Below are 21,378 nucleotides of genomic sequence, written 5' to 3' on the forward strand. Positions count from 1 at the left end.
TAAATTCTAACATCAATGCCACGAATCGAGGAATGCAGGGAAGAAAGGCTAAAGATTTAAACTCACGGGGGAAAAAAAAAATAACACCAACAGTCTTCGCAACAGGTTTTATAGATGGCGGTGTTATTGCAGACAACACCTACAATATATAATCGGATGCTATTTCCTACCCGGAGGCTTTTCTTCTTTTCCGGTTCGGAGGCCTTTCTCTCGACCTTCTCGGATACCTTTCAAGGTCAGGGAAGCACACGGTCATCTTGCGAAAGCATGTCAATGCCAAACCCCGCGCCTGGCAAGGTTAAAATCCTGTTCGGACATCTCTCAGCCTCGTTGGTTAGAAGAGGATTGGAAAAAGTGGTGGCGAAGATATATCGCACAGTTCAGGTTTAGGGCGGCATCACTCTCGTCCCAGTCCGACACGGTTGCGAGCAATGCTTACTGGTTCCTTGGCAGTGGTACCCTTCTTCCCTCGCCTGTATACCCTTCTCCTTCCTACGAATCACAAGTATCTCCCAGTTTATCTTGCTGTGACTCGGTCGCACAGTATAAGGCCGTGGTCCGATTATGTCAGGAAGCCGTTTGCATTCAGCCACACTGGTCCAAGTCCTTTTGCAACAATTGTGAACAATTGGCAGGCGAGGCTACATACTATTGGATCCTGCAAGATGCGTATTCAACGGGTCAGTTATTCGCACTGTATTTACTTCATCCCTTTTTTGGGAGCTCTAGAATAGGATGGCCCCTGGATTGGCCTCCTTCCCTCTTGCCCATGCTGATCTAAATCTCCTCTTCGCGTTTCACAGCTCTTCATCTACCCGATCAAATCCCTCCTCCCGGTCGAACTTGCCGAGGCAGAAATCACGTCGACGGGACTGAAATATGATCGGTCGTTCATCCTCATTAAAGATACCGACCATGCAGACGTTGAGGCCCCCAGTCCGGCGGTACAGGAACATCTGACTATCAAAACCCTGTCAAAGCTGTGTTTGTTCCAGCCGTCAATTCGGTTCTGCAATGGAACAACTTCGTCTGCATTACTGAGCGTTACGCACACGCTCAGTGGCGAAGAGATCGAGTTTCCACTTACACCCACATCACAGTTTCTGGGTAAGGCAAATGAGTATATCGTCGAGCTCTTTGGCACGAGAGCTGTGGGTGAAGACATGGGTCATGAAATCGCGGGGTGGTTTTCAAAGCATCTAGGGGAGAAAGCAAGGCTGCTGTATATGGTTGGCGGCAGCACAGGGACGCGAGATTGCCCCGCTCCAGCACTCATTCCACGCAAATCAAAACAGCGGACAGGATTCCTGTCCTGGATGAAGGTTCAAGATGAAGAACTTCATGCCCAAAAGATTCAGTTTGCCGATGCAGCGCCTCTCTTGATTACGACGGTAAGCTCCGAAACGGACGCGAGGGAACGGGTTTCCAAGAACGTGGTAGGCGATGAGGACGGAGAAGAGGATGTGATCATTCGTTTTCGCTCCAATATACACATCGACAATGTCTCTGGCCGTGGAGACAACGACAACCCCAATGGCGATGAGGATGACAAGAAACGGTCGGCGCCCTATGCAGAGGAGAATTGGAAGACCCTTAAAATCATCCTCATTAGACTCGGCGAGGACACCCGCGATGATATAGGACCCCCAGTGAGTCTCGATCTGGTCTTCAACACGGTGCGCTGCATGTCTTTAAATGTTGACTTCCGCACCGGTGGCACTGTCCCGCCCGAGAGGCAGCTCTACAAACTCCTCGCCAAGGACAGGAGAGTCAATTCGGCATTTCCCTACAGGCCGTGTTTTGGAAGGTACGCTTTTGCGGAGCCGTTTGGGACGATTATAAGGGTAGGCGATCAGGTACAGGTGATGGAATGGTGTTGAAAAGCCAGGGGATGGAATTTAAGGGTTGGCCGGGATGCGCGAGAATACTTTCCAGTTCTCGCTGCAATATGAGCGTCATGAGCTTATAGCTTTGGACAAAAGTGCTATGAGCAAGAGCTGCTGGCGAGGTCCTGGCGAGGTCGCTGGAACTCGGATGATTATTATATCATCAGTGCTTTTCCCTCTCATCTTCGCGCTTATCTTGTTTATCCTCGCCCTCACCCTTCATCCTGAACTTTTCTACCGCGTGCAGCGCCAAAAGCGATCCAGGATGACCGCATTCCCCTAAAACCAGCAGTGACATTTTCTGGGTGGAGCGATCTCCGGACCGCGCCAAATGCTACGGTCGTGCCCCTGGGATCAAGATGAGCTTCAGGAAATTTTTATAGGTGCAGCTACACTGACGGATTTCGGGATACAAGAACCTCAATTGGATACTGTACGAAGCGTTTTTCCGGAAAGGTATCTTTGACTCTCTCGAACACGTAGCAGTTCGCCGAGAGGCCCCCAGTAAGGAAAAGATGCTGTGGATGGTCGCCTCGAAAGAACGCCCCGTTCTGTGACAATTTGCATCTCGATGTTTAATTTCCTCGAGCGATTCATCGACTTCCCGCGAGTAGCAATTGTTTGGTCCCCCAGAAGAGAGAGGATCTCGTGGGCAACAGGGTCTAATACGTTGATGCGTAGTGCCCTTCTGCCTGTAATCAGCATGCAGCAATGTCCTTCAGACGCTTGAACGTTGCCTTGAGATCTCCACCCCGGACCGGACAAACCCGACCGGTAAGTCTTCTCTCAGACCTGGGACTAAAACGAGTTCACATTCTGAATCGTCATCAGTGTTGCAGAACGCTTTGAGTGTAGGATGAAGCTAGTCTACGGCATCATCTAGCATCTGCTCCAGTGATTGACCGCGGAATCCTTCGAGGTACTGCTTGGGAACATCTTTAAGATGGTCTTCAGAAGTCTTCAGAAGTTGTCAACTATGTTTCCTGCTCCGCATATTATTCCTATGAGATTGTTTGTTGAGGATCAAGTGAGATTTTTGAGCTCTAACAACCTTTCACTGTAGCAAACCCGGCGAGAGAGAGAGAGCGGGTCAAGTGTGGACACCAAAAGAAGTCGCGCAGTCCTTGAGATGAGCAACTTGGCGAGTTTCGTTGGTCATGTATCTGTCACCTACACTCATTCCTCCTCCCAAATCCCCAACAACGGCTGCAGCTTCGAGCTATAGGGACCGATCATTAGCAATCCTATTAGAAGAACACAAAGAAGGACGGTACCTACCAACAGTTTCCTTCTCGTCCCAGCTCGCTGCTCAAGAATGAAGAGAGCTGTAGCCTCTGGCTCCAAGATAAGCTTAACTGGTCCTGCACAACCATCGATTGCTGAAGCTTCGAGCATGGTACGTCTTGCACACGGAGACCAATCTACAGGGACTATCAAAGTCCACCGCTGTTTCCATCCCAGATTGACTTCCCACTCGCACGGCCTTCGGTAGGACCAGAAACGGTCCCCTTCGGAAACAACAAGGGAATCGTCCATTCCTTGGGAATGGGTGCCTTTGATCGCATTGCCCCAATCATGGCGCCTCAAGGACGCGTAGGGAGGATCTGAATGGATCTGCCCACTCTCCCGCAAAAGAGAGGGGCCTTTTCTGACTCTCACGAAATCATGTCGAACCGCGTACCATCTCCCATCTTCCATCTCCTTTCACGCATTCGACCGAGTCTATCCAAAATTTTGCGTTCGAACCTGCCACCGCGAGCCTTATCTCTCTCTTTTGGGTGCGGAATCCCTCCACTACCGTTACTGTCCCACGTATAGGTGACCTCTCCGCACCCCCGGAGGAACCGAAGTAGCGATGAACGCAGCCGTCACACAGTTCGATCGCCAACTCTATTGTGAGGATGCGGAGGAGTTCGTCCTGGAGCGGTGGATCCGTGACGGCGAACCAACAAGCGGCGCACAACAAGCGGCGAAGATGGACAGACACTCGCCATCCTCACATAGAAAGTAGACATGGCAATAGCAGTACATACGACCTTGACGACGAAATGAAGGCTGATCCAATTGGAATACCGACCAACCAACATAATAAATATATGCTGCTTATTCACTGAGCCGAGTAAAGTGGAGCCAGGTAAAACGCAGCCAGGCCCGGTCCAAAGGCAGATCAATGGCAGTCACTCTCTCGCCGCTGAGTACCGAAAGCCAATAGACCAGGAAAAGACATTCGGCACCAAATATACTGTAACAAGGCAAGGTGGCTGTGCTGTGATGGGCTGTGCTGGGCTGGTAGAGCGGTGGCAGGGAGGAAAAGTTGTCTGGTCACATGTCAAACCTAAATGGGCTGGCAGAGAAGGGGGGTGCGGAACAGTTTACAGTGCTGGCAGTGTGCCATTCATTACAGTTTGATCAGAGTATCACAATTCTATGGCTTTTTGGCGCCGTCTACCTAATTCCTAAGTGTTTTATCAGTCCTGTCCTGTTTTTTGATGGTGCGGCTGTGCTAGTTGTTTGTCGCCCTAGTCGCTGCCCCTCTGGGTGGTGTTGGACTTGGTGGTGTTTTGTCAGTATCAACCAGAAACGCGTTCTCGATTCCCGACCTGCTGGACAGGCCTCTGTGCGTTGTTGCACGTGCACGCCGAACCCTGAAGTGCTCTGTTACACTACAAATTACCAACGATGCTTTACGGGCCGCAAAAGACATTCGGCACCAAATATACGATATTCACCGCAGCGGTTGGATGGTAGCCCGTCAGCCAAACGCGCTCGCGAAAATGGTTGGTCAGGACGATCCCTTTTCTTCGGTAGACGGTACAGGCGGCTATAACCACTGATCCTACCTAGATAATTTGGAGGAACAATGCACGTCCTTGGTGGCAGAGGAGTATCAAACAAGGAGCCGCCAAATTTCCATCATGATGGATGTATCAAAGGTGTAGCAAAGGTCCATGAAAAGCCTGTGACCGGGTTGCTAAAGGAGGGTTTGAACTCCGTCTCGATTCTGAGCGAGGCGCTACATGATGGAAATGTGCCTTGTTGCCGGATGCATAAAAAGGTCGCAACACTTTAAGGGCGCCAAGTGTTTTGCCTGGCTAGTTTGGCGCTTTAAAGACCGAGATTCGCGCTCTTCCTGGTCGTAGGGCGGCTTGATGGGCGAAGGCCCTTAATCGCGAGCCAGGAACTTTATCGAGGCCCAGTCCATGTTTCGTGTTCGCTGGGTCCAAAGCCTATTCAACCAATGCAAGCATATCTAAAGAAAAATGGATATGGCATGTAGCAAAACACATGTGCGGCGTTCGACACCCTACTTCTCGAGATCCTACTAGACTGTGCTTGGACGCGTTTACGGCCGTCCGTGACCCATTTGGCAACGCCATGAAAAAGATTGCGGTTAACGACGACTATGAGCCTCTAAACGGTGTGTCAAAAAAGACCTCTATACTTCCCACCCTGACTACAAGCCAAATGTTCCGGACGAAGTGTCGAGAAGAATCGATGAAAGCATTGGTCGCTAGCGTTTTGAACCTTGATATGGCGGAGAAATTTGAATGCGCTTCTTTCTCACGCAGTCTTTGTCTTTCTATCGGCTGATGTAGGAGAACAGCAAGGAGTACCTTCGCTGCCGAGTTACGCTTTGCTGGACCCAGAGATAGCCGAAATTGGCTACACAGTAGGGGGAGATCTGGCACACGAGAGATCTGTATCATTATCTGAGCGGCAGGTATTACAAAATCCCAGAATCACGTTGATCAGGAGGTGAGAAGCAGGATGAGTGGTTCACATTCGGGGCACAGCCTATGCGACGTCTATGCCACGCCAAGCATGCGAATACAAGATGCTCACATTCTGGCATCCGAGCTTGAAAGGTTCCCCGGCCGGGCCGCTTATCAGAATCTTGCATACCGTCCATGTCAAAAGGGCCGGACCGCCTGAACCGCAGACGGATCTCCCGGTAACAACTTTACAGGGTAAATCTTTGATTCAGCCCTGCCCTGGCGGCTTGGCACTCTGGTGCCCTGATAGATAGGGAGAGCAGCCATGACTCTGAGATAGAGATACCATGCATTGACAGTGTCTTCGATTCCCCCCCTTCCCCTAACACGGCAGTCCACTAGCAATAGTAATGGAGCAAGACCAGACTCCCAGCGAGAAGCCAGGCCATCCGCCCGCTCAAGCGATCCTCCACGAGTTGCGCACTGCCGAAAACAGCGCTGCCCATTTGCTGCCCAAGCTGCAGTCTATGAAAGAATCCAACCCCCATTTGACGCTCTTAGACGTCGGTGCAGGCTCAGGCACCATCTCTGTGAGTTTCGCCAAGCTCATCCCCGACGGTCACGTCACCGGCATCGACCTCAACCCCAACATCTTGCCACGGGCACGAGCTGTCGCTGAGATGGCCGGCGTCAAAAACATTGAGTTTCTGCAGGGCACCGTCTATAACCTCCCCTTTGCCGACGAGACATTTGACGTCACCTTTTGTCATCAAGTGCTAATCCACATTGGCACCCCGTGGGATGCGCTACGTGAAATGCTCCGAGTGACAAAGCGAGGCGGCATCGTCGCGGCCCGCGAAGGCGACTACGAGACCGAGTGCGTCTGGCCCGAACTTCCCAAGCTGCGCTGCTTCCATCAGCTCATGGCAGGCCTTATGAGTGCCGGCGGTGGCACTCCAACTGCAGGCCGAGAGCTGCTTTCTTGGGCACTCAAGGCTGGTGCTGAGCGGAGGCAGATTGAGCTCAGCTATAGTACATCGTCATACCATACAACGAGCGAGAGGAAAGTCTGCTGTAGGTGTCATTATCCCACTCTGCTTCTCGTGGCTGCAAATATGGCTCTAACGGCTGTGTTTTCTCTAGCCCAGGGGTTGTGTGATCAGCTCAGAGTGGGTTCTTTGCGCGAGAAAGCCCTCAAGTTCGGTTTAGGTACCGAGAATGATTTTGAAGAAATGGCCAAGGCTTGGGAGGAGTGGGCAAAGAGAGATGATGCATGTTTGGCCATGCTGCATGGGGAAATTCTCGTCCAAAAGTAGTGATTTCGGGACTCCAACTGACACTTCACCGCTGGTCCATATACCTCATACACCGGAGGTAACGGGGAAATACATGATAACTGAAAATGAGCTCGAGAATGGTGGAAGGCGTGGTTTGCTCCGCATGACAGAGGGCATGCGGATCTCGTCTTTGCAGGATCGTGTTTCGGCACACAAGGGAAACATTGTTCTCACCATGGGAGCTTGGCTGTCGTCAAAGGCTCCGAATACCGCCTAGCAAAGTCTCTTCCTACAACGCTAGTTGCACAAGCACATCCTGAGATTTGACTTTGCGCAGACTCTGCGGCTTTATAGAGCTGTTGCTCAACTGATGACTGTAGGATGAACTTTGCTAGAGCACAAGGTTGGAAGTAAGTGAGGCAGTAAGCGAAGAAGTAAGTGAAGAGATACCTTCCCACGAGCTTTTAATTTATTTAGAACCCTTGCTGCTAGACGATCTTGATCGTTTCAAAACTCGAAGCTACTCTCTCTTCGCATGCCGAGTTGGTCGTGAACGCCTGGCCTTGCATCAGCCCATGAACGTATGCCTCTCCAATGAGTCGATATCCCCCTTCACGGCGACGGAGGATTACCGGTGTCCTGCATCTTGCAATGAGCCAAATATCAGTGGTAAGCCCCAGAAACCCTTTTGTCGATATGAAAAGTTTCCGACCAAGACAGACTTCACCCATCCATTTCTGCAATGCGGCCGTCTTTGGATGCTGGATCGCTCGTGTCATTGCCTTTGCACCTCCCATCACATATTTCTCTATAACTTCAAGTTCCTCGTCTCTACCTTGAATCCCCTCTAGGTGCTCGTAAAGGGGTATGACTTCCGGTGGCAATATGACCGGTCCCGAGTAGTTTTCGCGAATGAACTTGACTAATGTAAATATCCTGCCGGCTTCGACAGTCTCATGAGAAGGATCCTCCAAATGATTGAACAGCGCGTCGAGAAGCTTGAGATCGTGAGCACCCCAGGCTGGTTAAGAAGATCGCTTGCGTAGTTCTTCCTGTGATAAACCCATCATGGATACTCCAGTGGCAAACATCCGAGTGTACAATGCCACATCTCAGATTTGGTCGAGAATAACTGAACCCTGTGATGCAGGAGCGGGCTTGGTGCTTGCGGGATCGTACGGATCAATATTGCAAAGAAGAGTCCGCCAAAGCACACTGCTTCGTTGTTGAAGGACCAGACGGAGTAGAATGCTTCTGATTGGGCTCGTTCCGCCATGAATCACCAGAAATAGAAAAGTTCATGGCGTTGGTCTTCGTGTGGAATGAAGTTGGTCGAAGAGATTTTCCAATGGAAGCTCCTTTACGTCCAAGACATCTCCGGGAAGACCTTTTGGAATAGGTCTGCAGAACAGTCCGCATCCGATCTATGATATTGTGTGCCCATCGCTAAGGACATTGGGGGAGGATGTAGCGCTGAATTCAGGGACCCATGAAGGAAGGCATTTCATTGTAGGGCAAGCCTCCCTTAGACAAAGTGTATATAATGACAATGAATCCTGAACCATGAAGCGAGCAGCATCGATATACACATCCTGGGCACTATGCGACTAGTCTATTGGAATTTTAGTTCTCGAGGACGCTTCTTCGAGTTCTACGGAGAGACCTGTTGTAACAGAGCACTTTAAGGCTCGGCATGCACGTGCAACAACGCACAGAGGCCTGTCCAGCAGGTCGGGAATCGAGAACGCGTTTCTGGTTGACGCTGGCCGGGCAACACCACCACCAACACCACCCCCGGAGAGGCAGCGGCTAGGGTAGCGAGCGCCTAGCACGGCGACGGCACTGAGAAGTAGGAAAGGGCCGACGAAACACTCAGGAATAGGCAGAAGACATCAAAAACATAGAATACTCTGTCAAACTGTGAATAATGGCACTCTGCCACCACTGTGAACTGTTCAGCACTCCCCCTTAGCCCATTTTGGTTTGACATGCGACTAGATAACTCTCCTTTCTGCTACCCCCCAATATCATCCCAGCACAGCCACTTTGCCTTGTTACACTATAAGAGCGTAAGCTTGTCCTTAGGGTCGGTGGTTTGATGGTCTCTCAGCAGCTGTAGAGCACCCAAAAGAGGCTTGCGGGATCTGAAATCGCTTGGCATTGACTCCTTCCACTTGAATATCTCCGTGAACCTCTCAGCGTGAAATGTGATATGAGAATCTCTTTGGTATGCACTGTCCTGGTCTGGAACAATGTACCCGTCGAACGTCTGAATCTTGACGAGCTTTCCAGCCGGCTTCCCAGCCGGTAGAGCGCTCGCATCCTGCTCTAGATTGCATATAACAGGTCGCAGTACTTCAATCCGTCCGTTGCGATGAAGACACTGGACAGTGTGCTCGATCCAATCTGAAGGAAAAGTACGCAAACCGCAAATCAACATCGATTCTGCGCCGTAGCGGACTCCTGAATCACCCAGACCCTTGAAAACCAACATCGGGTGAAAAATGCATATAAACTCAACCATTCGATGTGATGGATGGTTCGTATCGGAAGATAGTAAAACTACAAGCCTCGCACGACACTGGACTGGTGCATTTCGAGCATACGATAGTCCACATTGTTCAGAGTTTGGGCTGCGGTTGAGAAGGATCGAGGATGTCCGGGGCTTTTTGCATGAAGCAATCCTCGCCGCCGATCCAGATACGAGCCTCTTCTGCTTGCTTATACACTCGTACCATCATCCTGAACTGCGGGCCTCTTTCGATCACATCACCTAGATTAATGCAAAAGAGCGTCTATCCATATTGGAAAGCTGTTCTGAGATCGAGCAGGGTCAGAAGATATTGTCCAGTGGAGAGCTAAGAGAGCTGTGTAGAGGTTGGTGCTGATGGAACCGGGAGAACTACCACACGTGATGGTCTATGATCAGTTTTCTCATGCTTCATGTGGTAGAGCTCCCTGTTGGGAGGGATATGCTTCTAGAAGGTCAACCCATGTGTAAGACCGTGCGTGGTGCCTTGATGATGGGCAGCTTGATTAAATGAAGGGGTTGAACGTCCGATCTCTTGACAACCGGCTGCGCTTGATGCTTATCTGGCTGCGTCGTCGATCTCCGCATCCTTTTTTCCGAGCATCCTTGCTGTCTCTCGATGATGCACTTTGGCAACTCTTCCACCTCTATCGTTGGGGTCTGCATGAGGGAGAACGCAGCTTCCATTCTCAAGGCCGTCGGTATGGATATGGGGTCTAAGCCCTTGGAATGGATTGAACAGGTTTGGTTGTGCACTGAGTCTTTCAAGCATACTGTGCGCAAACGGATTGAAGTCCACGGACGGGGTGCTACTGTTGTCCAGGTCCTCATCCGACATTTCGAGCAGTCTGAGGCTGTGTCCGCATGGAGTTCATCGGCCAGTGTAACACGCAGCCGGTGGTTCTTTGCTGTGCTGGATTCTGTGAAATCAAGGAACAATGGATAGAAATCCAAGCGAAGGCAAAACGAAATGGTATCAGAACTCCAAGCGCATCTCCTTCCTTTCCAGAAGTCACGTGAAATGCTACCATGGGTCAGGCTCCAGGCTTGGCAGGGCCTACCGGGTACCCAGTAATAATAATAGTGCTCACGAGGCTCAACTGGGCTGGGGATCAAGCGGGGAAAAGCTGCCATCAAGCCGTCGGCCATCTGCAGAAGCTTCTCCAGAAGCACCACCTTTCTCATTCGATAGGTCCCTCAGCCATACACGCAAACGCTTTTTTCCTTTGTTGAGCCGCTCACTCTTCATTTGATCAATTCATAACCACACGATGGTAGTTACTCCAACAGCATCGCGCATGCAACAGGGTCAGAAAAGCGGAAGAATGGCAGACAAGTCGCAGCATGACGGCCCGAAATCACTTGCACGAGCATGTCTGTCCTGCCGGGCTCGAAAAACACGCTGTGACACTGCACGACCCCGTTGTACGTCTTGCACGGTGCAGGGGAAAGATTGCATCTACAAGCAGGAAACGCCGCAGAGAAGGTGGGTTGATACTCGCAACAGGCCCATGATGTTTCTGTACGTTGGCATTGACGGGCGTGGAACTTCCAGACCGACATTGGCACGTATTCACGAGCTGCAGAAACAGAACGCTGCTCTTGGTGCTTTCATTGCCAAACTCAAATCCGTACCATCCGCCAAACGCGAGAGACTGTTGACATCGGTGTCAATCTGTGATGGACATGTCCAGTTACCAGACGAGGGTAACGATGACGGCAACGCCGAACCACAATTTTCACATCAACCACAACTTGCTATTCCGACAACGGGAAATCAAGAAGCTGTGCCTAATATGACACAAACTCTCCGGCGCCGCAGTAGCCTGGGGAGCCTGGAAGATTCATCCGACGAGGAATTCGATATCGGGCCATTCCTTTCTGTTGATGAGGCGGGAAAACCCAGCAGTTTCGGACCGTCCTCAGCCCTTCATTATCATCCGAGAACCGGCAGCATTTCTGTGCAATCTGCTGCCTCTCTCGCGAGAGATCATATCAGAAACTGCTTAATCGCAGAAGCGGCCCTACAACGGCAGAACGAGCGCCATTTGGCCTCTCTGCCCGACGTCCACGGAGTACCTACAGAGCTGGCCATGCATTTGCTTGAATTACACTGGAGTCGTCAACATCACACACTGTTACTGACCTACCGACCGGCGATCGTAAGAGATCTATTGCGGAATGGGCCTCATTGCTCCAGGTTCCTGCTTCATGCGATATTTGCTTGCACAAGCAAGTTTTCTGCCAGAGTGGAAGTCCGGGACGATCCTTCAGATCCTTCAACAGCAGGTCGACGGTTTTTCCGGCGCTGTGACGAACTGCTTGCAGAAGATTCCCTACTCATATACCCGAAGCTTCCAACTGTGGTCGGACTGTTGTTGTTAGGATCGAGCTATAATGCCAAGGGCGAGACCTCGAAAGGGTGGTTGTACACAGGCTACGCCTTGCGTATGATCTATGACCTCGGTCTACATCTCGATCCGAAAGAAACCAGCGATTCTCCAGAGCAAGTGGAAATCCGTAGGAGAATATTCTGGGGAGCCTTTGTATCCGACAAACTGCAAAGTCTCTATCTTGGGCGCCCAGCGGCCATCAATCTCCGCGATTCGCATGTGTCGCGAGATTTCATGGACACTCTTGAAGAACAGGAACTTTACGTACCCTACAAGGATCCCAAATACCCAAGTCCTCAGAGTACTTCAACTTTTACTGGCCTTCCCATTTACTCGGTCTCAACGTTTCAACAGCTGTGCCTATTATCGAAGATTATGACAAAGATTATCAACACGTTCTATGTCGTTGGAGCAACCCCTCGCAACGCCCAGGCCAGTCTGCAGCTTGTTGATAACGCTCTGCAAGCATGGAGGGAGAACCTGCCAACAAACCTAGATTTCCAACCGCGACTCCTGCAATCCAATCCGATATCATATCCTCCTCCAAACTTGATGAATGTGCACGCACTTTACCATTCTCTGCTGATCCTTCTCCATCGGCCGTTCATATCGGACGGGCATTTGCGCTCCACCGCTACTCCCTCGCTTTCTTGGGGTCGCTGCACATCTGCAGCACGAAGCATTACGAGCATTGCGTTGGCATGGAAGACTGCATACAGTCTCAGAGGCGCACCGTACTTGTTGAGCTATGCAATATACGTTGCTTGCACGATCCACGTTAGGAACGCAGCAGCCGATGCGACCAACGGCAGCAATAGAGAGCATACATCCCTTCTTGCAGCAAGTTTGACCTGCTTGGAACAGTTGTGTCTCGCCAATCCTGGCGTTTCTAAGCCCATGAAGATCATACAGAGATTGATGGAGGCCAGCAAGATTGTATTACAGCCAGGTAAATATCACTCGAGCAAGGAGGTCCTAGTTGCTGACTCTCGGACAGAGGAAACTATATATCCCAGTTACTCGCCGTCATCATTCGACTTTGATACTATCTTCAGCATGTTTCCCACAAGAAATGTGACAAGCTCGCACGTACAGTACTCCGGTGAAGTAATCTTCGACTCTGACATTCCCGATGATCCTCTTTTTGGCCTCATGGACGAGCCCATGCTGCCTTACACCGATATGTCCGACACCTTCTTCAGCGGCACTAGATCATTTTGAGGGCCAGATGCATCCATTTGAAGCAAGTGAGCGACATCTGGCGGGGGCTACGTGAGTAAGGCTTCGAACCATCGCCCACTCTCTAATGGATTGATGAGAATGATTGAAGCGAAGAGTTATCAGCCCGCGGAGAATGATTCTCCGACTGAGGGAGCATGAGTCTCCGCCACCACACTAAAACCCCCCTCAGACGAAATTGGTTTAACCTGTCCTGCTGTTGGGGTATGGCTTCACTACGGACTCCAATTAGTGAACTCCCAGGCCGCCCTGGTCCTCGCCACGGTCTGGAGTCGCGAACCTCTATATTAATACGTCGATGCTTTGGCACATCCAGGGAGCTCTAGCCAACCGTATTGGAACGAGGCTAGAGTTTGACGAATGTTCGAAATAGCCAGTCACAATGAGCGGCGAACCCTCATTATACGACAAGGGCAAAGAAGTCCGCATCGCTGTGCTGGGAGAGGCACATGTCCAGAGATCACTTGCGGCGCGACAGAGCGAGTTCGCGAAACCTTTGCAGGACTTCACCACCGAGTTCTGCTGGGGCAAGGTCTGGGCTCGCCCCGAGCTCGATCGCAGGTCGAGAAGCCTCGTCAGTACGTTCTGAAGCCTCCTCTCTCAGGAATCCCTTTAGGTGGAAATATTACTTGCGAGGAAAACGCATAGGGCTTTTGCTCTCTCTCAATAGCAGTGCAGTTTTACCAAGCAACTTCTCTGACGAATCACCAAACTTAGATCTCGGATTCATGATTGCCTTGCACAGCTGGCATGAGTTGTCTATCCACACCAAAGGAGCAATTCGGAACGGGGTGACGGAGGTCGAGATCAGAGAGGTCGTTATGCAGTCCATGGTGTACTGCGGTGTGCCTGCCGGTGTGCAAGCTCTGAAAGTTTGCGAAACGGCTATCAACGACATGATCGAGAGTGGAGAACATCAGAGACAATTAAAGGAGAAGGTGTGAAGTGAGGTGGTGAAGAAAAGGGGCCAGCTCGAAGGGGAAATCTTGTCTTTTGAAAACAGAAACAAGAAGACGTATTGAAAGTCTTTGTTTATCACTTAGAAAGATAGACATCAACCCTCTCTGCATTGATGATGCTGATCTCAATACATCCACCGTGGGAAAAAGCGGTTCTGGTTCTCAGAAGCCCATTTCCAGTCATGCGCAACTATCCACTCCACCGCATCACCATTGACAGCTATCAGTTTCTGGATGTTCTCAATCGTCTTCCGCGCCTTGGGCAGCTCGGCATGAGCGCTTTTCAACTTCCCCTGTCCGTTGTCGTACTCGAGGATCTGCTTCTCTCCCGTCATTATCCGGCGGTCGTGGCAGCAGTCTCCTCCCAGATATACCCATCTGTTTGGCCCAACTCGGAGCAGGGCGTTGACGTGTCCGTGGATGTGGCCTGGGGCGTCTATGATCCACAGACTGCCGTCCCCAAAGAAGTCGACGGCGTTGGGCAGCGTGGATATTGGCTGCCACTGATGCCTTGTCTGGGACGCCGCGGCCATGTGTTTCCTCTCCGATTCTGGAACGGGCGGAAGTTCTGTCGTCTGGTCTGCTGACAGGGCGCCCTTTTCAATCCGCTCGTGCGGATAATGTGGCGCGCCGTTCTCAAGGATGTACAGCGTGCCTGAACCTACGATGAACTTGGAATGGGGATAGTCGGACGGCAGGCCGATGTGGTCCCAATGGATGTGGCTCAGGATCACGTAGTCAATGTCCTTCGCGGGGTCTAGGCCGCCGCTCAACAGGCTCGACCTCGCATCTGCCGACGAGTACACAGGCTGTCGAGTGGTAATGTGGTGCTGGGTTGCCGGTTGAGCGTACTTTGTCAGGTCTCGTTTGATGCCCAGGTCAAACACGACACGTGTGGGCTTTGAGGAAGAGCCTGACTCTCGGTGCTCGATCAAGAAGCACATTGACGGTACTGTCGTACCTTTCTCCGGATCTGGATCCGTTACAAAGTTGCGTTCAGGAAGCGTCAAAAACCCTCCGTTCAGCGCTGATACTTTCACATATGCCTGGTCTGCGGCCGGAGGGGGCAGACGCAGACCGTCGTCGCTCGGCCTCTGCTGTGAGTCTCCCATTGTTGTTGCGGCAATACGTCTGCCTGTTGGATTCTCCTGAGGTGGCTGTCCCTGATGGCATATATTAGAGTAGGACTGATAGTCTGATCGAAGGCTCAACCGAATACGATTCAGGGAGGGAGCCGCTCAAATTCGCAGACAAACATCTTAGTATCATGTCCCGTTGGAACTTCCTTTGGAGTTCCAGCCTAACGTTACTGAAGCGAGTGCTGGGAAGTTGTCACTCGTACCATTACTCATTGCCGACGTACCTCGTGCTCCGGCTATGGGACTGTCAAGCTGTGTGTGGGCTCTTCCCCGAGGGCAGTCTACAGGGGACGGAGAAGGCCCGATTGGTCGATGGATATGACGGCGGGGTTGGTGCGGATTCTCGACTGGGTTTCTTTCGGGGTTCGCCCGGGGTAACATTGAGCTCCAGTACCCAGCCTCGCTAGCCGAGCCAGATATTCACTCCAAACTCTACGGCCCGGAGACTGATACTCCGAGCCAGCCTTGCGATTGAAGATCCCCTCACCGAATGAGCGTTGTGCCGAATTTGGAGAGTCGATCCCCGACTTTGACGCTGCCGAAGATTGCCACAAGGACCCTTGTAGGATTTTGGACAACCTGGTACCCTTGCGGGCGATGGACTTCAAAGATCACGAAGTGGCAATCGTTATTGCGAGTATTTAGTGAGTTGTTGTTGGCAGCCGTTCATAGTGATTTTGCATAGATTTATCATACAGCAGCAGCAGCACCAGTAACACCAGCAGCGAATCCAACATGGGCTCTTATTCGGAACCACAATTACCCGCCAATATTGGCTTCATTGGACTTGGAAACATGGGCTTTCCGATGTTTTCGAACTTGGTTAGTAAGCTGCCGGAAACGTCGACAGTACACTTCTACGATGTCAACCCGGAATCGATGGAGAGAGGATTAAAGGAGTCAGGTGCGGTGGCCAAGCTGGATCCTTGTGGCAGCTCGAGAGAGGTCGCCGAGAAGAGCGTATGCATCTCCTATGTCCATACCTTTCAGAGAGGATCGCCCAGTTAGCTGACAGAAACACCTGTTGATAGGACGTGCTTATGTCAATGGTACCAGAGGGCAAACATGTTCGTGCCGTCTACCTGGACCCCGAAAACGGCGTGCTGGCCGCTAAAGATCTAAGTGGCAAAATCCTCATCGACAGCAGCACCATCGACACGGCCACATCACTCGAGGTCGGCGAGGAAACGCGGAAACAGCACCCAAGAGCCAACTTTTTCGACGCCCCGGTCTCCGGAGGCACCGCCGGTGCGAAGAAAGGTTCCATTACGTTCATGATTGGTTCTACCAAGTCAGATCCTCATCTACCGTTGCTCAAAACCCTGATGTCACTCATGGGCCACAACATCTACACGTGCGGTGGCCCGTCTCTAGGCCTGACCGCGAAGTTCTGCAACAACTACCTGAGCTCCTCAATCACGCTCTTGAATGCAGAGATGTTCAACTTCGCCATCAAATCGGGCATGGACCCCAGGACGCTGCAGGAAATTCTCAAGACCACGACGGGCTGTAACCGCAATGCCCAATGGGCGAATCCGGTTCCGGGGCTGAGTCCCGACGCGCCATCGTCCAGAGGCTACAAGCCGGGCTTCAAGATCGAGTATGTCAAGAAGGATATTGGATTGGCCATAGCTGCGTGTGAAAGGGTCGGGGCGAAGCTTTGTGTTGGTCCCACGACTTGGAACACGTACGTCGAGGCAGGCAAAGACCCCCGCTGTGCTGGCATGGACTCCAAGGTCATCTATCGGTTCATCGGTGGCGACGAAGAGTGGCAGGATAAGTTTGCGAAGGACGAGTGACTGACGCTGAAGAGTTGATGTTTTGTTTAGGATTTGCAGATTAGATACCGCTGAATATACAATGGGATACAAGAACTTTACAGTGACCAATAGATATCACTATGGTCCCTACATAGGCTCAATGATCCACGAAACGGGTGTCACTACAAGCAAGAGGCCTCGAGCGAGTTAGTAGCTGGCAGCAGAAGGGCTGCTTGCAGATTACGCACAATCGAAAGCCAGTTTGCTATCGAATTGACGCCTAAATCAGCAAAGGAAACAAAACAGCCTGTCGTTTTTCATTTTGCTCCGTCTATCAGCCCCTGCAAACTGTCCAGGACGGATTTTTCCACCTGCACATAGCCGCTCTCTCTTGTGCGTTCGCGGCTCTCCCAGCTTCGATCAAACGGCATCCTGATCGGTCCGTTCCCCTTGAGCGGCTGGCTAGTCCTGATGGTTTGCGAGTAGGAGTCCACCTCCCGCTTAAAGTCGTCGATCGGTCTGAACATCTCCGGGTCCATGGCGATGACGAGAAGTCCCCAGCCCTCGGTGTTGCCTGTATGGGCTGGGGCCCCAGCCAGTGCACCCAGCAGCTGAATAGCTATCGCGAGACCGCTGCCCTTGTGTCCGCCCCAGACCGCCATTGCCCCCTCCATGGCTTTGAACGGGTCCCTGGTCGCTTCGCCGTTCTCGTCATACGCAGTGCCCTCCGGCAGCTCCTCGTTCATCAACTGCGCCAGCTTCACCTGCGCGTGGATGATCTTGGACGTCCCTATGTCCCAGATAATGGGCTGCTTAATGCCCGACGGGAAAGCAATGCACATCGGGTTGGTCCCGAAACGAGGCGTGTAGCTGCCCTCGGGCGCAACCCAGGGACCAGCACTGGCAGTAATCATAACTACCAAGTCTTGTCTCGTACACATCTCAGCATAGTAGGACAGCATGCCGGCGAAGAAAGTATCGCTTACACCAACGATGCCCACGCCGCCTGCTTTCGCCTTTTTGATCGCCAGTTCCGTAGCTCGGTAGGCGGCCAGATAACCTATTGCTCCCTTGGCGTCGACTTGCGCTGACGCCGGGCTCTCACGAGTGATGACCATGTCCGCACTGCCTACTAGCTTGTGGCTGACTCGGTCGGCAATGGTGAGGACCCTGGCGAGGCCTGTAGGACCGTATCCACGAAGCTGCGCGTCCATGATATGAGAGCAGATGGTGTCGGCGTCTGTATCGGTGTAGCCCACCGCTCGCAGAGCGCGTTTCGAGAGTTCTGTTGCATCAAGGATTGAGATTTTGACCAACTCCTCCCGCGTCATCTTCCAGCTAGAGCCAGTAGCCATGGTCGTGCAGACCTGATGAAACCCCGTCCAGACAGAGAAAAAGAACGAAAAAGTGCCAGAAAATCTATGCTGTCGGACAATTCTTATGAGAGAGGCCAGATCTATATCCAAGAGCCGAGGACAGCCAAGACGGGACTGCAGTCTCAGAAGCGTCTTTTTCCCCCTGGTAATATGGTATTCTAATTCCGGAATGTCCTACGTTGATGGGTTGTGCGGAAGTCGAGAATCCGGAGAAAGCGGGAGAATCTCTCTCCGAAACCTCCAACTGGCGATGCCATGGGGCATGGAGACAACTATCGACCATCTAACACTGCAGGGCCAATCCCAAGTATTGTCATCGGTGTCAGCTGGTCTCAGACGCTTTTGCTTTTGAAATCGTTACTGGCAAAGCTTGCTGCGATAAAATGAACAATTTTGATCAACGAGAAAGAGAGGCTTTGCTTTTACATTTGGTGAGAACACTGGTCCAATTTGAGGCGCGAAAGGCAACAATAGCATTCATTTCTACACTGGAGCTTTCTGCTTCATCCCGATTCTTCATTTGCACGCAACAACCAGTGGCCAAGAGGTGGATACCTAACAGCCTCGAGCAAAATCAAGACCACAAAACTCGTAAGCTCTTGACAGATTTGTGCATGTCTTCCCTCGGCTTTGAGTGGTATCAGTATGTGTGTCGGAAACCTGGTTGTCCCTCGATGATGATCTCGCCACGATCCGCTCGCTTATTTTGAATGTAAAAGATGAAAATGTTCTTCAGTACGAGGACGAAATATAGCATCTAAAACCGAAAGAGGTTAGCGAGAAATAATGTGGTTGACGCAGCGTTCTTCGAAATAAATAGTCTTACCTGAAACCCAATACAAATCCAGAGACCAGGTCTGTAGCCCGGTGCATCTTTGGACTGAAACACATTGCCCGCGATGATGCCGCCAAAAGCACCTCCCATGACCATCAAGGACATGGTGAGACCCTTCTTGTTCTGTCCGACCATGTTGTTGTGAGCGTAGGCCCACTGCGTGGGAATATTGGCAATGATACCCATTACGCCTAGGAACACCCCAGCGTAACGGGCGTGCACGTTCGAGGCGAAACCGGTCAGAGACACCCCGACAATGTACATAGATGCGTTGAAGAGCATGATTGGGCCGCGAATCTTGAAGTGGTCCGCAACGAAGGCGCAGATCATGATCCACGCAGCTCCCGCTGCATAAGGGGGAAAAGTCAGCAGCTGAGCTCTGCCGGTGGAGTAGCCAAAGTCATCCTTCAAGATCACTGGGAGAAAGTACGAGAAGGCGTAGACTCCGGTGTTGTTGAGCAGAAGGTACAGGGTGAATTCCCAAAGCTTCCAGTCTCTGAAGTGCTTCATGGCGATTTTGAAAGTGATTTTGTCCTCGACCGCGTCTCCACGATCGCGCTCCACACGAGCGAGCACAATTGCGGCTTCTTCGGGCGTCAAAAAACCGGGCAAGCCAAGGGTGTTTTTGACAGTGGCTTTTTCTGGGAAATCAACCATGACGAAAAAGGAAACGACACCGACGACGGTGCTAACGATGCCTTCCTGTATCGAAATGATCAGTAAGAAGTCCTCTGTGAAGCGAGAAAAAGGAAGCTTGAGCTTACTATGATAAAGATCCAAGACCACCCGTTCAAGCCGGAATCACCGGCCATCTGCTCAATCCCATAGGCAAGAAGCCCGGCTAGGCCACTGGATGCATTTCCAATAACGTAGAACCCGGCGATGCGAGCCTGAATTTCATAACGGGTGTACCAATTATACAGAAGAAACATTGCCGCCGGAACGAGACCACCTTCAAGGAAGCCTAGGAGAACACGGCACAGGGCTAGTTCGCCCCAGGTCTTGACGAATCCTTGACAGAGGGTCACAATACCCCATATAGTTGTGATCGAACCGATCCACAGAGCAGGGCCAATCTTTCGGACAAGGAATGTAGCGGGAATGTCGATGAGACAGTAACCAACGAAGAAAATCATGGCCAAGACAGAGTAACGGTTGCCGATGTTGGTCTTGAGATCTTCACTCATGCCGGCGATGTTTGCCTGCAGCATGGTCAGTCAAACTTTGCCGGGGATAAATTCCAGAATGATATTAAGGGGTTCCTCACATTTCCAAGGTTCGACCTGTCAATGAAAGCCCACATGTAGAGCAGAGAGAGCATGGGCACCAGACGTAAGTCGACCTTCCGCATGACCCTGCGAACGGTTCTGGAGTCCTCCTCAAGATGAGACTCCAACACTGCTTTCAAAGGGATATGGTACTTCTGCTCGAGCTCGTCGGCATCGTGCTGCGCCTGCTCGGAGATAATGTTCCCCAGTTGGCTCTGCTTCTCTGCATCCTCGACATGATGCAGAGCAGAGTTCTTGACGCCAGTGTTATTGCTCATGATACTGACTTAAAACGAAGAACACGGCGAGACGCCTCCGTGATACAAAACAGTGCCTTCGCTGGTAGACAGTGGGTAGCTGGGCGTCAAGTCCGCACAGGAAACTGATAGCGGAGAGATAGGATAGAGACGATGGCCTCACTCTAAGTATCAGGAGACATTGCCTGGAATCATCGAGGAGAAATGCACCCCGAGGACTAGGCGTGATACCAGGCCCATTTCGCTGGGGCGGTGCGAGGCTGGGGCGGCACATGCGGGTTTAGAACAACTTGAACGGCCGAAGAGGTCTTAGCATGGAGAAAGCTACACCCCGCAGATGTACTCCAGAATATCGCTAAGGCGCGGAGAGATTGTAGTTCCAACTAGTTCGGGTAACGCGGCTTGAGACCCTTAGGGATTGCGGAGCTTGATGCAAATCCCAAGCCCTTACTTCGGAGAGAGAGTCTCCGATCCTGGGAGCCTGCCGGGGAGAGGTTGGCCGCCGTCAGACCGCACCACAAATTTCAACTCGAGAATCATGCCACCAATGATATCGAGGGACAGTTAAATACTGGAAAGGACGGTGAATCGAATAGCCTCACTCACAGCAGCTAAGGACGGTATTCTCTTCTCGTGTTCGCCGACATACCCTGCCGAGGCTACAGAAGCCAAAGTGTTCTCGGTACAACTTTTCACTGTCTGAACCTGTCGATAGCTTTCTCTAAAGCCCCTAGAGCCTGCAGAAT

General features: G+C 51.6%; 8 protein-coding genes across 8 annotated transcripts; 5 read left to right on the forward strand and 3 right to left on the reverse strand.

Moving 5' to 3' along the window:
• Nucleotides 1–665: 665 nt before the first annotated feature.
• On the forward strand, nucleotides 666–1,880 carry A1O5_06420 (uncharacterized protein; the record flags this gene model as incomplete). Its single annotated transcript, XM_007747014.1, has 2 exons — nucleotides 666–680; nucleotides 804–1,880. The coding sequence occupies 2 exons, from the start codon at nucleotides 666–668 to the stop codon at nucleotides 1,878–1,880; spliced, it is 1,092 nt and encodes a 363-aa protein (XP_007745204.1).
• A 4,129-nt stretch (nucleotides 1,881–6,009) lies between these two features.
• Nucleotides 6,010–6,915, forward strand: A1O5_06421 (uncharacterized protein; the record flags this gene model as incomplete). Its single annotated transcript, XM_007747015.1, has 2 exons — nucleotides 6,010–6,673; nucleotides 6,743–6,915. The coding sequence occupies 2 exons, from the start codon at nucleotides 6,010–6,012 to the stop codon at nucleotides 6,913–6,915; spliced, it is 837 nt and encodes a 278-aa protein (XP_007745205.1).
• A 4,005-nt stretch (nucleotides 6,916–10,920) lies between these two features.
• On the forward strand, nucleotides 10,921–13,020 carry A1O5_06422 (uncharacterized protein; the record flags this gene model as incomplete). The annotated part of the gene is made up of 1 exon (XM_007747016.1): nucleotides 10,921–13,020. The coding sequence occupies one exon, from the start codon at nucleotides 10,921–10,923 to the stop codon at nucleotides 13,018–13,020; it is 2,100 nt and encodes a 699-aa protein (XP_007745206.1).
• Nucleotides 13,021–13,420: 400 nt separating this feature from the next.
• A1O5_06423 (4-carboxymuconolactone decarboxylase) lies at nucleotides 13,421–13,982 on the forward strand (the record flags this gene model as incomplete). The annotated part of the gene is made up of 2 exons (XM_007747017.1): nucleotides 13,421–13,616; nucleotides 13,756–13,982. 2 exons carry the CDS (start codon nucleotides 13,421–13,423, stop codon nucleotides 13,980–13,982), a joined length of 423 nt encoding a protein of 140 aa, XP_007745207.1.
• A 140-nt stretch (nucleotides 13,983–14,122) lies between these two features.
• Nucleotides 14,123–15,109, reverse strand: A1O5_06424 (uncharacterized protein; the record flags this gene model as incomplete). Its single annotated transcript, XM_007747018.1, has 1 exon — nucleotides 14,123–15,109. The coding sequence occupies one exon, from the start codon at nucleotides 15,107–15,109 to the stop codon at nucleotides 14,123–14,125; it is 987 nt and encodes a 328-aa protein (XP_007745208.1).
• Nucleotides 15,110–15,871: 762 nt separating this feature from the next.
• A1O5_06425 (uncharacterized protein) lies at nucleotides 15,872–16,935 on the forward strand (the record flags this gene model as incomplete). The annotated part of the gene is made up of 2 exons (XM_007747019.1): nucleotides 15,872–16,096; nucleotides 16,168–16,935. The coding sequence occupies 2 exons, from the start codon at nucleotides 15,872–15,874 to the stop codon at nucleotides 16,933–16,935; spliced, it is 993 nt and encodes a 330-aa protein (XP_007745209.1).
• A 278-nt stretch (nucleotides 16,936–17,213) lies between these two features.
• On the reverse strand, nucleotides 17,214–18,251 carry A1O5_06426 (uncharacterized protein; the record flags this gene model as incomplete). The annotated part of the gene is made up of 1 exon (XM_007747020.1): nucleotides 17,214–18,251. The coding sequence occupies one exon, from the start codon at nucleotides 18,249–18,251 to the stop codon at nucleotides 17,214–17,216; it is 1,038 nt and encodes a 345-aa protein (XP_007745210.1).
• Nucleotides 18,252–18,912: 661 nt separating this feature from the next.
• Nucleotides 18,913–20,653, reverse strand: A1O5_06427 (uncharacterized protein; the record flags this gene model as incomplete). Its single annotated transcript, XM_007747021.1, has 4 exons — nucleotides 18,913–19,029; nucleotides 19,099–19,809; nucleotides 19,872–20,309; nucleotides 20,375–20,653. The coding sequence occupies 4 exons, from the start codon at nucleotides 20,651–20,653 to the stop codon at nucleotides 18,913–18,915; spliced, it is 1,545 nt and encodes a 514-aa protein (XP_007745211.1).
• Nucleotides 20,654–21,378: the final 725 nt, after the last annotated feature.

Source organism: Cladophialophora psammophila, assembly GCF_000585535.1.
Source record: "Cladophialophora psammophila CBS 110553 chromosome Unknown aczJe-supercont1.9, whole genome shotgun sequence".
In the NCBI taxonomy this organism is placed as follows: domain Eukaryota; kingdom Fungi; phylum Ascomycota; class Eurotiomycetes; order Chaetothyriales; family Herpotrichiellaceae; genus Cladophialophora; species Cladophialophora psammophila.